The sequence below is a fragment of the Pseudorasbora parva genome, chromosome 13 (genome assembly GCF_024679245.1).
Source record: "Pseudorasbora parva isolate DD20220531a chromosome 13, ASM2467924v1, whole genome shotgun sequence".
Classification (NCBI taxonomy): domain Eukaryota; kingdom Metazoa; phylum Chordata; class Actinopteri; order Cypriniformes; family Gobionidae; genus Pseudorasbora; species Pseudorasbora parva.
The window spans coordinates 36,126,858-36,140,173 of record NC_090184.1 but is presented as its reverse complement, the minus strand read 5'-3'; the positions used below and the strand labels follow the sequence as shown (position 1 = coordinate 36,140,173).

At 38.1% G+C, this 13,316-nt stretch overlaps 1 protein-coding gene across 1 annotated transcript in view; it reads left to right on the top strand.

The window, feature by feature from the left end:
* The window catches only part of doc2g (double C2-like domains, gamma), a 53,065-nt gene that overhangs the window by 20,580 nt on the left and 19,169 nt on the right, over positions 1-13,316 (top strand). Inside the window, exons 5-8 of the mRNA XM_067414203.1 lie at positions 1,114-1,223; positions 7,130-7,256; positions 7,377-7,433; positions 10,649-10,773. Of these exons, the coding sequence (XP_067270304.1) occupies positions 1,114-1,223; positions 7,130-7,256; positions 7,377-7,433; positions 10,649-10,773 (419 nt within the window). The remainder of the gene's footprint in view (positions 1-1,113; positions 1,224-7,129; positions 7,257-7,376; positions 7,434-10,648; positions 10,774-13,316) is intronic.

Here is a 13,316-nt window from a genome sequence, read left to right as displayed (position 1 = left end):
TGCTCTCAAGCAAACTTCAGACGGGCCCGGACATGTACTGGCTTAAGCATGGGGACACATCTGGCACTGCAGGATTTGAGTCCCTGGCGGCATAGTGTGTTACTGATGGTAGCCGCAGGTCATTCACTAGGTCCCCCCGTGTGGTTCTGGGATCTTTGCTCACTGTTCTTGTGATCATTTTGACCCCACGGTTGATATCTTTTGTGGAGCCCTAGATCGAGGGAAATTATCTGTGGTCTTGTATGTCTTCCGTTTTCTAATAATTACTCCCACCATTGATTTCTTCACACCAAGCTGCTTACCTATTGCAGATTCAGTCTTCCCAGCCCGGTGCAGGTCTGCAATTTTGTTTCTGGTGTCTTTTGACAGCTCTTTGGCCATAGTGGAGTTTGGAGTCTGACTGTTTGAGGTTGTGTACAGATGTCATTTATACTGATAATGCGTTCAAACAGGTGCCATTAATACAGGTAACAAGTGGAGGACAGAGGAGCCCCTTAAGGAAAAAGTTACAGGTTTGTGAAAGCCAGAAATCTTGCTTTTTTGTAGGTGACCAAATACTTATTTTCCACCATAATTTGAAAATAAATTATTTAAAAATCAGACAATGTGATTTTTTTTCTCATTCTGTCTCTCATAGTTAGAGTATACCTATGATGAAAATTACAGTTCTCTCTCATCTTTTTAAGTGTGTTAACTTTGGTGGCTGAATAGATACTTTTTTGCCTGTACTATATGATACTATAGACTAAGACACATAATTCTCATCCTAAGCTGAACTCAAAATTTGGCAAACTGCTTTAGAGAGCGTCAATGTTTTGAAGAGTGATAAATAGCTGCATATAGGAGAAGTGGTTGTGCAATAGCCCTTATATGGAGATGGTTTAGGTGTGTCTTATGCTAATTACTAACTGTGTGCACATGTTCCCTCATTTACAACAATCTGGATTCATCAACATTAGACTGATGGTAAGAACAGGTTTATGTGCGTGCACAGCTGCTGTAAACCCAGCAGAAATATTGCATGAGCAGTTTTTCTGCACACTTATTTTGACCCATTGTGACTATAAATTAAATTAATTATCATTCTAAATACACTCTATCTCTCTCTTTCAGGCAAACAAATTGCGCACTAAGACTTTAAAGAACACACTGAACCCAGTGTGGAACGAGACGCTCATCTATCATGGCATCACGGCTGCTGACATGACCACCAAAACCCTCAGGTATAGTACCACCTCCATTTGCCATGATTCTACAAAACTATTTTTGGCTTTACTCACCCTTTCAAATTCACCTTATGGTTCTCTGTGTCTCCATCCAGCTTATTAATGACATTGAGAACGTGTGAGTCCCATTTGTGTGTGCATGTGTGAATTTCATTACTTCAAGATGTTCAGGTCAAGCCAACTCGTGGGCATGTGTGTATGTGCGCGTCTTTAACAGCATGTAGTGGACATCTCTGTGGTGCAATAACACACATTAGCCTTAAGATAACACCCACACTTGGGTCTAACCTTCTGTGTAGAGGTGTGCTACAATTTGAGTAATAAAACTCAGAGGACAGAGCGAGGTAGGGGCAATTTCTCTACAGATGTAATAGAAACCCTTCTGATGCCCAGCTGGGAAACAAACCTAGCAAGAGCTCTCATAGGATGAGAGAGAGAGAGAGATAAAGAGAGAGTGAAGCTGTTTGCCTTACTTGTTCCACTTTTTGGTTGAGAGCGTGAAAAATGTGTTTCATGCTGAAAGGGTTTTTAACTCAACCCCGATTTACCTCAGCTCTGGAGAAAGACCTTCAATCCAGAGATTTTCACCTCCGCAGTATGCTGAGATATTGTAGAAATTGTGAAATTGTTTAACACAGAAGATTTTTGTAGATTAAAAAACAATTAGATGCCTAAATTGTGCCAAAAGTGACACAAGCCGTTTCTCGTGGCAAACATGGATTCTTGCCACTTTTCAATCCCAAAGGATGAGTTTGATTTGATTATTCTTTATGCTCTGTTACACTCTGTGACCATCATCCTGAAGAGCAGGTTGTTGAAGCCCAAGGCGTAGATGGAGTATGTCACCACGGGCAGCGTCAGCACCTTGTCACAGTGGCTGTGTCTGGGCTATGACAGTTGGCTGATCTCAAACCGACTGCAGTCATTCAGTGCAAGGAGAGGTGGCAGGGATGAATATGTTTTAAATTCCAAACATCGTAATTCAAGATTTTGGAGATCTTATCGAGAGCAAGGTTTCCATATTTCCTCCTCTATGGCCCCTTGTCAATAAACATCCTTTCTTCAGCTTTTGTCATGTGAATGTCATTTCTTAATGAGAACAATCCCTGCTGTTGGCAGAGAATATTTTTTTTAAAGAATGGCTACGTTATCAATAGTGCTATTGTTCTGTACTAGAAAAGCACCCAATGATATTTAGTGGAGTCATTATCATAATGGATGTCACGGAAGCATAGAGTATGTGTGTTTCATGTTTAATAGTAGACGGTGTGTGTTAAGCCTAGCTGACAAATTTGTTTTGCCACATTTTTTAAAAACACCCTAAACAGATGTGACATTTCCAGCACCATTCTTTTGTCCTCACTGACAGTGAAAATGCATGATGCAACAATTACAGCTAATCAGAACAATTTCATGTTTTATATGTAGTTATATGAGATTTCACTGTTGGTGGAGGAATTTAATTGTAGTGGTGAATTGACTATTGCATCTATCTGTCTGTCTAACCATTATATAATGGACAGAGCATATTTAAACATTTGTTAGAGGACCTATTATACCCTTTTATAAAGTCTTGATTTTGTTTTTGACTCTTCTAGAATAGGTTGTCATGCTTGAATGTAAAAAACAAAACAAAAAAACATTTTCATTGTTGCACCACATCGCTTTCCAGTATGAGTAACACTCTGTTTAGTTCCTGTCTCTACGAAGCTTAAAAAGTGCAATGTTCTCTGATTGGTCAACTGGACCATTGTGTTGTGATTGGTCAACCGCTTCCAGCTTTGAAATGTTGTGGCCACATACACACTACTTGCACAACTCAACCAGACCTTGGCTTGACCCCTTAATTTTTCGTTTGCCTTGGGTGGGAATTAAATGATCCCATGATTTACTCACCCTCAAGCCATCCTAGGTCTATATGACATTCTTCTTTCAGTCAAACACAATCAGAGTTAAAAAAATGTCTTGGCTCTTCCAAGCTTTATAATGGCAGTGATTGTTGGGTCATTTTTGAAGTCCATTAAAGTGCATCTGTCTGTAATTAAACTGCTCCAGACGGCTCCGGTGGGTTAATAAAGGCCTTCTGAAGTGAAGTGATGCATTTGTATTAGAAAAATAACCATAAAACTTTATAAAGTAAATTATCTAGCTTCCGGTGAATCGCCTTCTGTATTCAACTTCTGTATTCAAAAGTGCAGCGCCTCTCACAGTTTAAAGTGCTTACACTACATCTGATGAGCGCAAGAAGAATGCGTCTGAAAGAAGAACGTCATATACACCAAGGATGACTTTAGGGTGAGTAAATCTTGCGAAAATATTCATTTTTGGGTGAACTAACCCTTTAATCGAGGTGTTTTAGAGAGTTTGGAAATAGTGCTTAGAAATTTAGTTTGAAATACTTTGAAATAGTTTGGAAATTTAGAGAATAACTCACTTTGGAGTGGACTTTGTGTGTAACTTTGCAGACATTCTTCAAGCTTTATTCTTAAATTCAGACATTCTTCAGTCTACAAACAGCAACATTATACACTATGAAATGACAAAAAATGTGTCCAACTGTCCATGCATCGCCTATCAATGACATCATACCTGCGTCATCCTTGATTTCCTTGTAGAAACCATGCAAACACCAAAGACACTTTAATATGTTATTTGTTTTATTATTAGACAGGTGAGCAACTGTTTGGAAACAATAATCGTTAGAAAAATAATCATTGTTATATAGCGGAGCTATAGCACCCGTTAGTCTTATTGTTTAAATCTCGTGTTCTCGATTAACTGTGAGTGTTATGATTTACCATGCCCATATTGATCTAGCTCAGTGCAGTGTGCAACAAGTGTCTCATAGTAGACGCAAAGCCAACGCACAGAGTAGCATTATAACAACATTCAACACACTCAAATTAGGGATACACAAAATGACCGTTTAACCGTTAACCCAAAGAAAGAATTTTGACCAATTGATACTATCAGTTAAATGGTTTAATTTTTTATTTTTTTTGCATGGTTAAAAAAAATGCTACATATGTTAGCTCATGGGGCACGTCAAAAAAACATGTAACCACACGTGTCTATAAGGATGAAGATTTTAAATTTTGCAAAATGAAGCAACAGAAAAGAAGTAGGCCTACTGTGTGGGACCATTTCGCCAGAAAGGGCAAAGAAGTTACTTGCAAAGTATGCTATGTGGATTTAAATACAGCAGTAGTACAAGCTCTTGACTGGTGGAAAGCAAATGAAAGGCTCTTCCCGAGGCCAGCCACTCTAGCGAGGCGTTATCTCTGTATTCCCGAGGCATCAGTGCCATCTGAGAGGGTGTTTTCTGCCGCGGGTCTAACTGTCAACAGACTGCGCTTCAGACTAACCCCTCATGTCGTAGACATATTACGTATTACTAAAAAAACCATACAAGTTGTGGATTGAGGTAGGCCTGCAATTATTATTTGCCAAAAAAAAAATTCCGGTTCTTCAAAGCTTCAAACGGATTCAATGTGTCTTAATTTGTTAATTATTTAAGTGATAATATTTAGTATAGGCCTATTTATTTTAAGATTTTTATTTATATTATTTTATTCTGTCTTTCTCTGTTGTCAGAAATGCTGTTGTTGAGCTGTTCTGTGTGCTGCTGTTTACACAGTTAAATAAACCCGTCTTTTTAACGGGTCACAGACACTCCAGTTGTATTTTCATTGCATTTTCATTGTATTTTCTCAGCTGATTCAATATTATAATCTTATCAGTTAACGGTTAATATTCGGATAAAGAGCGGCGGTTGTCGGACGGGAAAATTAACCGAATTGAGCATCCCTAACTCAAATGTATCTAATATGATAAAACAGCTTTGCATTACTCCACATACGCTTCACCGGAAGAAGTGAAAGCGGTCATCTGCGGCATAATAGAAGTTCAACTGCTATCGAGCCGTGTGTCGTGCTTGTCTTTCATTAGCAATTGCTCCACTAAATTTAACATGAATAAATCTTTAATAAATTAGCTCATTTATGAATATGATTTCTGCCAAGTCACGTCAGATTCTTTTCCACCTGCTGTAGAGGTGAAGACAACAACTCCCGTGATTCTGTGAAATCAAGGCGTAATCAAAATACACCTTTGTTTAAAATAAGCGACCTCTAGCACCGAAAATTACATATTGTGCTTTCAATAGGATGTTCTTATTAGCATAGGTTTCTTGTTCTTATTGGTAGCTGAATCAAATTAGCATATGAAATACTTAAACGTGAGAAACTCTGAATGACGTGCGGTCAAATTCTGCAGAAACCTGTGGAGCTTTCTGCGAAATACTGCCAGCACAGATTCTGCGTGGGCCTGCCCATGACTCATCTGACTCACAGTTCGGTACTGAATAAACACTGAATAGTACCTTTCTTTCGGATGTCCTGCATGTAGGTGTGACTTCCATATGCATACAAACTCTCTACATCATCAGAGTGACTGACAGTAACAAGGAAAAGCTCAACCCTGTGAGTAATAAATATAGCAGCTTCAGGAAGAATGATCCCTAGAACAGGAAGTGGAGTGAACCTGTAATCCACCTCCACATCAGTGTGTGTGCATGTGTTTGTATTATCATGCGTATACACCTGGCTGGAAGGTATGACTAATCGGGCCCTAGAAGAAAGCAAGAAGCCAACAAGATCATGACGTCAGTGTCATCTGCTTACATGCAGGCTCTTGCTCTCTCGCTCTTTGACACCCACATTAACACTTCACTTCTTCCTCTTCTACATTTGGCTATTTGTGTCCTCACCCTGGTTATTCTCTCATATATTCTTTCCTCAGTTTTTTATTTGCGTTTCATCTTTGTCATTGGCGTAAATCTCATCTGTCTGTTCTTTCTTTGTTCTCATTCAGTTGTTGTTGTTTTCTTTCCTTAATCTCTGTTCTTTCTCTCTGTCAATACTAGATGTTGAATGATAATCAATTTTGCAGGTACCAATAACTAAGGTGGGGAAAAAACAGATTAACTCATAGATTTTTTAAATTAATATATTTGTGAAAAAATAATATCGCCTATTTTATCTATTTTACAGTATACATTAAATAATAAGTGTCTAGTATTTCATGATGTCATCTATGGAGGCTTAAGGACAAAACTGTGTTCATTTCAAGTCAGACATGAATTCAATTTGTGATGCGGTTCAGTGAGTCAGATGTTACTTCAGTAAGCAATCAGTGATTCAATTGAGTGATTCAAAATGAATCCCTGCAGTTGTGGAGTCTTTTGACTCATTAAAGTTGTCAATTGAATTGAATCAAATAGACTCATGAATTATTGATTTCAGAATCAGACTACCCTGGTTGCACTGTATTTGCTATTTGTTTTTACATGTGCATCTAGCAAGACAAGACAATATTATAATTTTTTTATTTTTCAGTGACCATGTCTTAAATCATTATGAATCATTTAGTTTGCAATCTCAATTATTGCTGTAAATTTAGTAGCTCTGACATTGAATAGATATGCAGGAACTGCTTCAAAATTAATAGTGTGACTATTTTTACACAGCAGTCTAGTCCTGCAGATTTGCTCGATTCATATTCAGAAGTCATTTTAATCTGAATTCATTTTGTCACCAAAAATGTAGTAATTTAAGTAATATTCAGGTGCACATGTGGGTGCTGTAGAACTGGATGATGCCAACTGCAAAAAAAATAAACAAACAGGCATTAATTTCTCCCGATATCTGATCTTTATAAAAAATATGTTTTGGTCAGCCTCTAGTTTATACCACCTACTTCTCAGCTCTCTCTCTCTCTCTCTCTCTCTCTCTCTCTCTCTCTCTCTCTCTCTCTCTCTGGCTGTGCGTGCAACATGCTTAACACATTCTTTCTTGAAAGTTGAGCTGAAGAGTTCTGAGTGCTATCTCTCTCTCTCTTTGCAGGCTGTGTGTGTGTGATATGGATCGTTTAGGACGGAATGAGTTCATAGGTGAAGTCAGGGTGGCCCTCAAGAAACTAAAGGAGGGAGAGAGCAAGAAATACTACATGGGCCTTGAGAGAATTGCACAGGTGTGTGTATGTCTGAGTCATTTTAGCCGTTGTGAGGTTACGTCCATTGGAATTTGTACAATGCATAATTTAGTGTTTGGGTATTGCTGTATTATTAATAACCTTTCTACGGTCTTACAGACCCGGGAGGGTAACAGTCAGGCAGTGGATCCTGGGTCTCTTGTTGCAGAAGAAGAGGTAAAGATCCCATACTTCAGACCTCTGCAACCTCCCTATTTATACTAAAACTGCACCAGAATGTAGAGCACTTACATTCAGGGTACAATGAGGATAAAGCCCCCAGGATATTTAATAATTAGCAACCAAAGCACTTTTCTGAACTTTCTGAACACAAATATGCAGTTTTCAATATGCCAAAGCTGGTTGAACACTGGTGAGAATATTGCTTCAGAATAAATTATATTTACAACACACAAAAAATAAAAATATACCTTTTTTCCGAACAATCACATTTTTTACTCGGACAAGTGAATGACCGATTTACTTAAAATCCAATTAATTATCAGTTGAATTTTCAAAGAAAAGAAAAAAATCTGTTGAAAACCAGATTTTTTTCCCCAAAAAGCTTTTTCCCCCCCAAAAATAAGTCTGACAAATGGGGGGTCGTCTTATATTCAGGGTCATCTTATATTCGGGTATATACAGTAAAATGAGTCGTATTCCTGCGATGGCAAAGTTTTTGATCAATTTGATGCATCCATTGCGAAAATCAAATAAAAATAAATCTAAATAAATAAATCTGACTAACCCCGAACATTTCATTGTTAGTGTTTTTTGAAACAACGATCTTATAATTCTTGATTGTACTAACATTGTCACTCCAGCATGCATACTGTTTGTTTACTAAAAGTAGTTCTAGTAGTATATATATTTAAGTATATTCTTAAATGTTACTCAAAAAGATCTTGCTATTTCTGAAATACTTAAATTGCTATTGCCTCTACTGTATATTAACTAGGATGGCCCTTATTTTTGGATGTTTTGAATATTCAGCTCTCACCTGCCCAGTCAAATCCCCTTCATGAGAAATGGTAGCAAACCAAATTTTGGTTAGATTGGACTACGTCTGTGGTGTGCTCAACACAATTTAAATTTTGTCTTAATGACCATAACAGGGAATTAGTGAATTTGGTTAAAAAACAAGAACAGAGATGTTGCTCCTTCATGGTCTGCACTGCTGCATCTTGCTTCACTGTACCCCTTTTTCCATTCTGTGCAGACATATTCAAAGAACCTTTTGAATGAAAGTAAATGGGGAAAGTATCATGTGATGGCCAAGTATGGTAACCCATAGGATTTAACCCAATGCGCGTATTTAACCCTTGTGCCCACAGTAGAACACATTAGGAGTAAGTACTCTGCATTTAACCTATCCAAGTTTGTCCACAGACATTAGGAGCAGAGTAGTAATTAGTGAACACACACACACTTACAAACACATATACAGTGGGTATGGAAAGTATTCAGACTCCCTTAAATTTTTCACTTTTTGTTATATTGCAGCCATTTGCTAAAATCATTTAAGTTCTTTTTTTTCTCATCAATGTACACAGCACCCCATATTGACAGAAAAACACAGAATTGTTGATATTTTTGCAGCTTTATTAGAAGAGGACAAATGAAATATCACATGGTCTTAAGTATTCAGACTCTGGGCTGTGACACTCATATATTTACCTCCGATGCTGTCCATTTCTTCGGATCATCCTTGAGATGGTTCTACACCTTCATTTGAGTCAAGCTGTGTTTGATTATACTGATTGGACTTGGATTACGAAAGCCACACACCTGTCTATATGAGACCTTACAGCTCACAGTGCATGTCAGAGCAAATGAGAATCATGAGGCCAAAGGAACTGCCTGAAGAGCTCATAGACAGAATGGTGGCAAGAAACAGATCTGGCCGAGGTTACAAAAAAATGTCTGCTGCACTAAAGGTTCCTAAGAGCACAGTGGCCTCCATAATCCTTAAATGGGAGTCATTTGGAACGACCAGAACCCTTCCTAGAGCTGGTCGTCCAGCCAAACTGAGCTATAGGGGAGAAAAGCCTTGGTGAGAGAGGTAAAGAAGAACCCAAAGATCAATGTGGCTGAGCTTCAGAGATGCAGTCGGGAGATGGAAGAAATTTTGTAGAAAGTCAACCATTACTGCAGCCCTCCACTAGTCAGGGCTTTATGGCAGAGAAAACCAGGCACTGTTCATCACCTGTCCAATACAATCCCAACAGTGAAGCATGGTGGTGGCAGCATCATGCTGTGGGGGTGTTTATCAACTGCAGGGACAGGATGACTGGTTGCAAACAAAGGAAAGATTAATGTGACCAAGTACAGGGATATCCTGGATGAAAACCAATTCCTTCAAGACCTCAGACTGGGCCGAAGGTTCCCCTTCCAACAAGACAATAACCCTAAGCTCACAGCTAAAATAACAAAGGAGTGGCTTCACAACCATGATTGTTCTTGAATGGCTCAGACAGAGCCCTGACTTAAACCCAATTGAGCATCTCTGGAGAGACCTGAAAATTGCTGTCCACCAACATTTACCATCCAACCTGACAGAACGAGTGATCTGCAAGAAGGAATGGCAGAGGATCCCCAAATCCAGGTGTTAAAGACTTGTTTCATCTTTCCCAAAAAGACTCATGTCTGGATTAGATCAAAAGGGTGCTTCTACTAAATATGAGCAAAGGGTCCGAATACTTAGGACCATGTGATATTTCAGTTTTCCTTTTTTAATAAAAATAAAAAAAATCTGTTAATATGGGGTGATGTGTGTATGTTTGCATTAATGGGAAAAAAATTTAACTTAAATGATTTTAGCAAATGGCCTCAATATAACAAAGAGTGAAAAATGTAAGGGGGTCTGAATACTTTCCGTACCCACTGTATATCAGAAACATTCAAAAGTTTATCAGTGAACGAAACCTTGGCTAATATCACATCAGATAGATAGAAGTACCTGCTGATCAAAAGAAGCATTCTTTGAGCATACCCTAAATAACAACTTATCTGGATGATATTTTGCATACATTACATACTTCTAATGGAGAAACAAATGAGGGGGAGGTGGTTTACATTTCCACAAAAAAAAAACTCCCCCTCGATAAGGACCACTGTAATATTAGCATTATATCAGTATAGCCTTTACTCCACACTTGGGATAAAATGTCCTTTTTATTATCTTTTTTCACACATTTTGTTACTCCATCTGTATACAATAAAAATAAATATTTGTATGTCATTATTTTTGAACTATAAAGACAGCCTCATTGTGGGTTTTAGCCTCATTGTACCCTACTGACATATATTGTTTAATGCATTATTGATGCTCTGAATATTGATTAGTGGAAACAAGCAGACTGCAGACTGTCTCTCTTTCTCTGTTTCTCTAGCGTGGCCGTATCCTGGTCTCTCTGATGTACGCCACAGAGAAGAGTTCTTTGGTTGTTGGAATTATTCGCTGTGCCCACCTGGCCGCCATGGATTCGAATGGCTACTCGGACCCCTTTGTCAAAATGTGAGTCTTTGTTTTTTTGCCACGTTTTTTTAGAGTGGACAGTGGCAAAGTGACAGGAATTGATAAAAGAGGCGGATGGAGTTACATTTCCCTCCAGGCCAAAAATAAAGTGGAAGCTTTTAGTCCAAATGCCTGTTTTGGCATTGCGAAAATTGTATAAAAAGCCAGCCAATCAGATTAAACCAGATTTTAAAAAAAGCCTCTCCAGCTTTGGGCGCAATATGCATCGGATCATCAAACGGACTGTCTTTTTTGTTTTGTTTTGTTGTATATTCAGAAGTTTGAGATGAGACATGTGGGGTTTGTGTGATGATTTGGGCCTACAACCCCAGACGAGGGAAGCTAATGTTGTAATCAGTACCTCAAAGCACCAATGTTGTTCAAATAGAGTTAAAGCAAATTAGCGCAATCCCCAGGGCTCCTGTAGTGAGTCAACGGTGGGCATGATTATCTTTTTCACAGCCTTTATTTAATTTTCACATTTATTACGATCAAAAAAGCAAGTTTTAACAAGCAAAATTTAGTTTCATCCTCCCTTGAATCATTGCATAGCACGGCATCAGACGAACGTAAGTGCGTGTAACTGTGTTATGGCTCAATTCATTGCCATCGCCCTCCTCCTAGTTAGCATCATGGATTTCATTTCAGGGTGATTTATTTCTCGCTGTACCTCCGGTTGATCATAATTTATCCCCCTGTGGGTTCTTGCGCAGAATAATTCAAAGTCCACCCACACAATGAGATTTTATTTGGAGGCAGAGAAAATTAATGGGGCATAGAGATGGATGCAGAGAGTCAAGAGGCAAGTGCAAAGTCCCAAAAAAAACTCGGTAGTTGCTTCTTTAAAAAAAAAAAAAAGAATCTTGCTCTCTCAGCTTTAGCTTCCCACCTTCTGCTTCCTACACAGCAAGGCTCTTTTATCATTTGCCATACCTCTTTTTCTCTACTCTATCCATTCCCCACTCTCTCTCTCCTCTCAAGTCTGATAAAGCATGCATAATCTTGGACCACTCTCTTCCCATGGATGGGGTCCTGTTCATTCTTATCGTGGATATATTTTGATGTTTAGTGTGATGGAGAGGAGTTTTTTCCCGCTATCTGCTCTGAGGAGATAGGATTTCCTTGTTTATCGTGCCAGTTACAGGCACTGATGGGCTCACTAGAGCAGTGGAAATCTATTGTTGGAGAGGGGGCTGCTTCTATACAGCAGGATAGACTGCTGGGAGTGTGCGTGTGCGGTTGTGTGTGACAGGTGTTTTAGCGCTTGTTTAGGACTACACTTGTCAATATAGTTTAGGATAAGGTGGAGATTTTGACTCTATCTCTCATGACATGTATGACGGTATGGCAGAGGTTTGTTTGGATGCTGAGTTGTTTGTGCAGTGTGACCGCTGGACCAGATGTTATTTGTCTTTTTTGTCCATTGAGATTGATTCCAGTTATGGCTGGATTTAGCTGGAATTTATTGAAGCAGCACTGTCATTTTAATAGTCTGGATTTTCTGCATCAGCCACTCTTGTATTTTTAATAGCAATAAAGGCTTTAATTGTAATTATTAAATGGATTCAGGAAAACTAACATAACATGACATAATTGGAATTCACCAATAAGTGTTTTCAGTGTCAATAATTAGCGAATTTATATGTGTAAATACATTTTAAAATGGGTTAGTAAAGCTTAAAGGCACAATATGTAATGTTACGCCGCTAGAGGTCGCTTATTCAAAACAAAGGTGTATATTGATGACCCCTAGATTTTGTGGAATAATGGGAGTTTTCGACTTGGGCAGAAATCATATTCATGGATGAACTATGTATTAAAGATTTATTAAAGGGTTGATGAATTGAGAAATCAGCTTTCCCTTGAGCTTTTGATATATAAAAGGTCATGGTAATATAAGAATATACTCTAAGTTTCAGAGCTGAAAACTTCCTTGTTAGACGGAAACAGTCGCATCAAGCATGCCGAAACGAGTTTTTGAAGTGATCAACAAGAACGGTGGGGCTACTCACTGCTGAGTCCTTTTTTGACACTTTTAGTACTGTTGTGCGTTTATTTTTGGGCTATGGTCTTAAACTTTTGATCAGCTGATGAACGGCCTGTTTTAGTTTAAATGCAGTTTTCAATAAATTGCCTACACTCTATTATTTGTCTCTTGCTCCTGTTTCTTCTTTTGGCATTTCGAATCAGCACTTACAACCTGGTTATGATCCACTACTTGCAATGCATCCCCTGGTCTTAAGATTTTGTTCAGGAGTGTATACAACTTTTTATATATATATATATATATATTTCTTTACAAGAAAGAGTAATTTAAGTAATAATAGAATCCAAATTTTAGTGTGTACATTTTTGTGTCCATGTTTTCGTTTACATTATTTTTATTAATATTTGTATTAACCATAAAAAAGTAATATTTTTGTTTTTAAAAATATCTGTGAATTATACACCTATAATTATCCATGACTGTTATGAATTAATGTTTTACAATTTTTCATTTCAGACATTTTTTTTTATGTTGCAATTTACCATACTTTTTATTT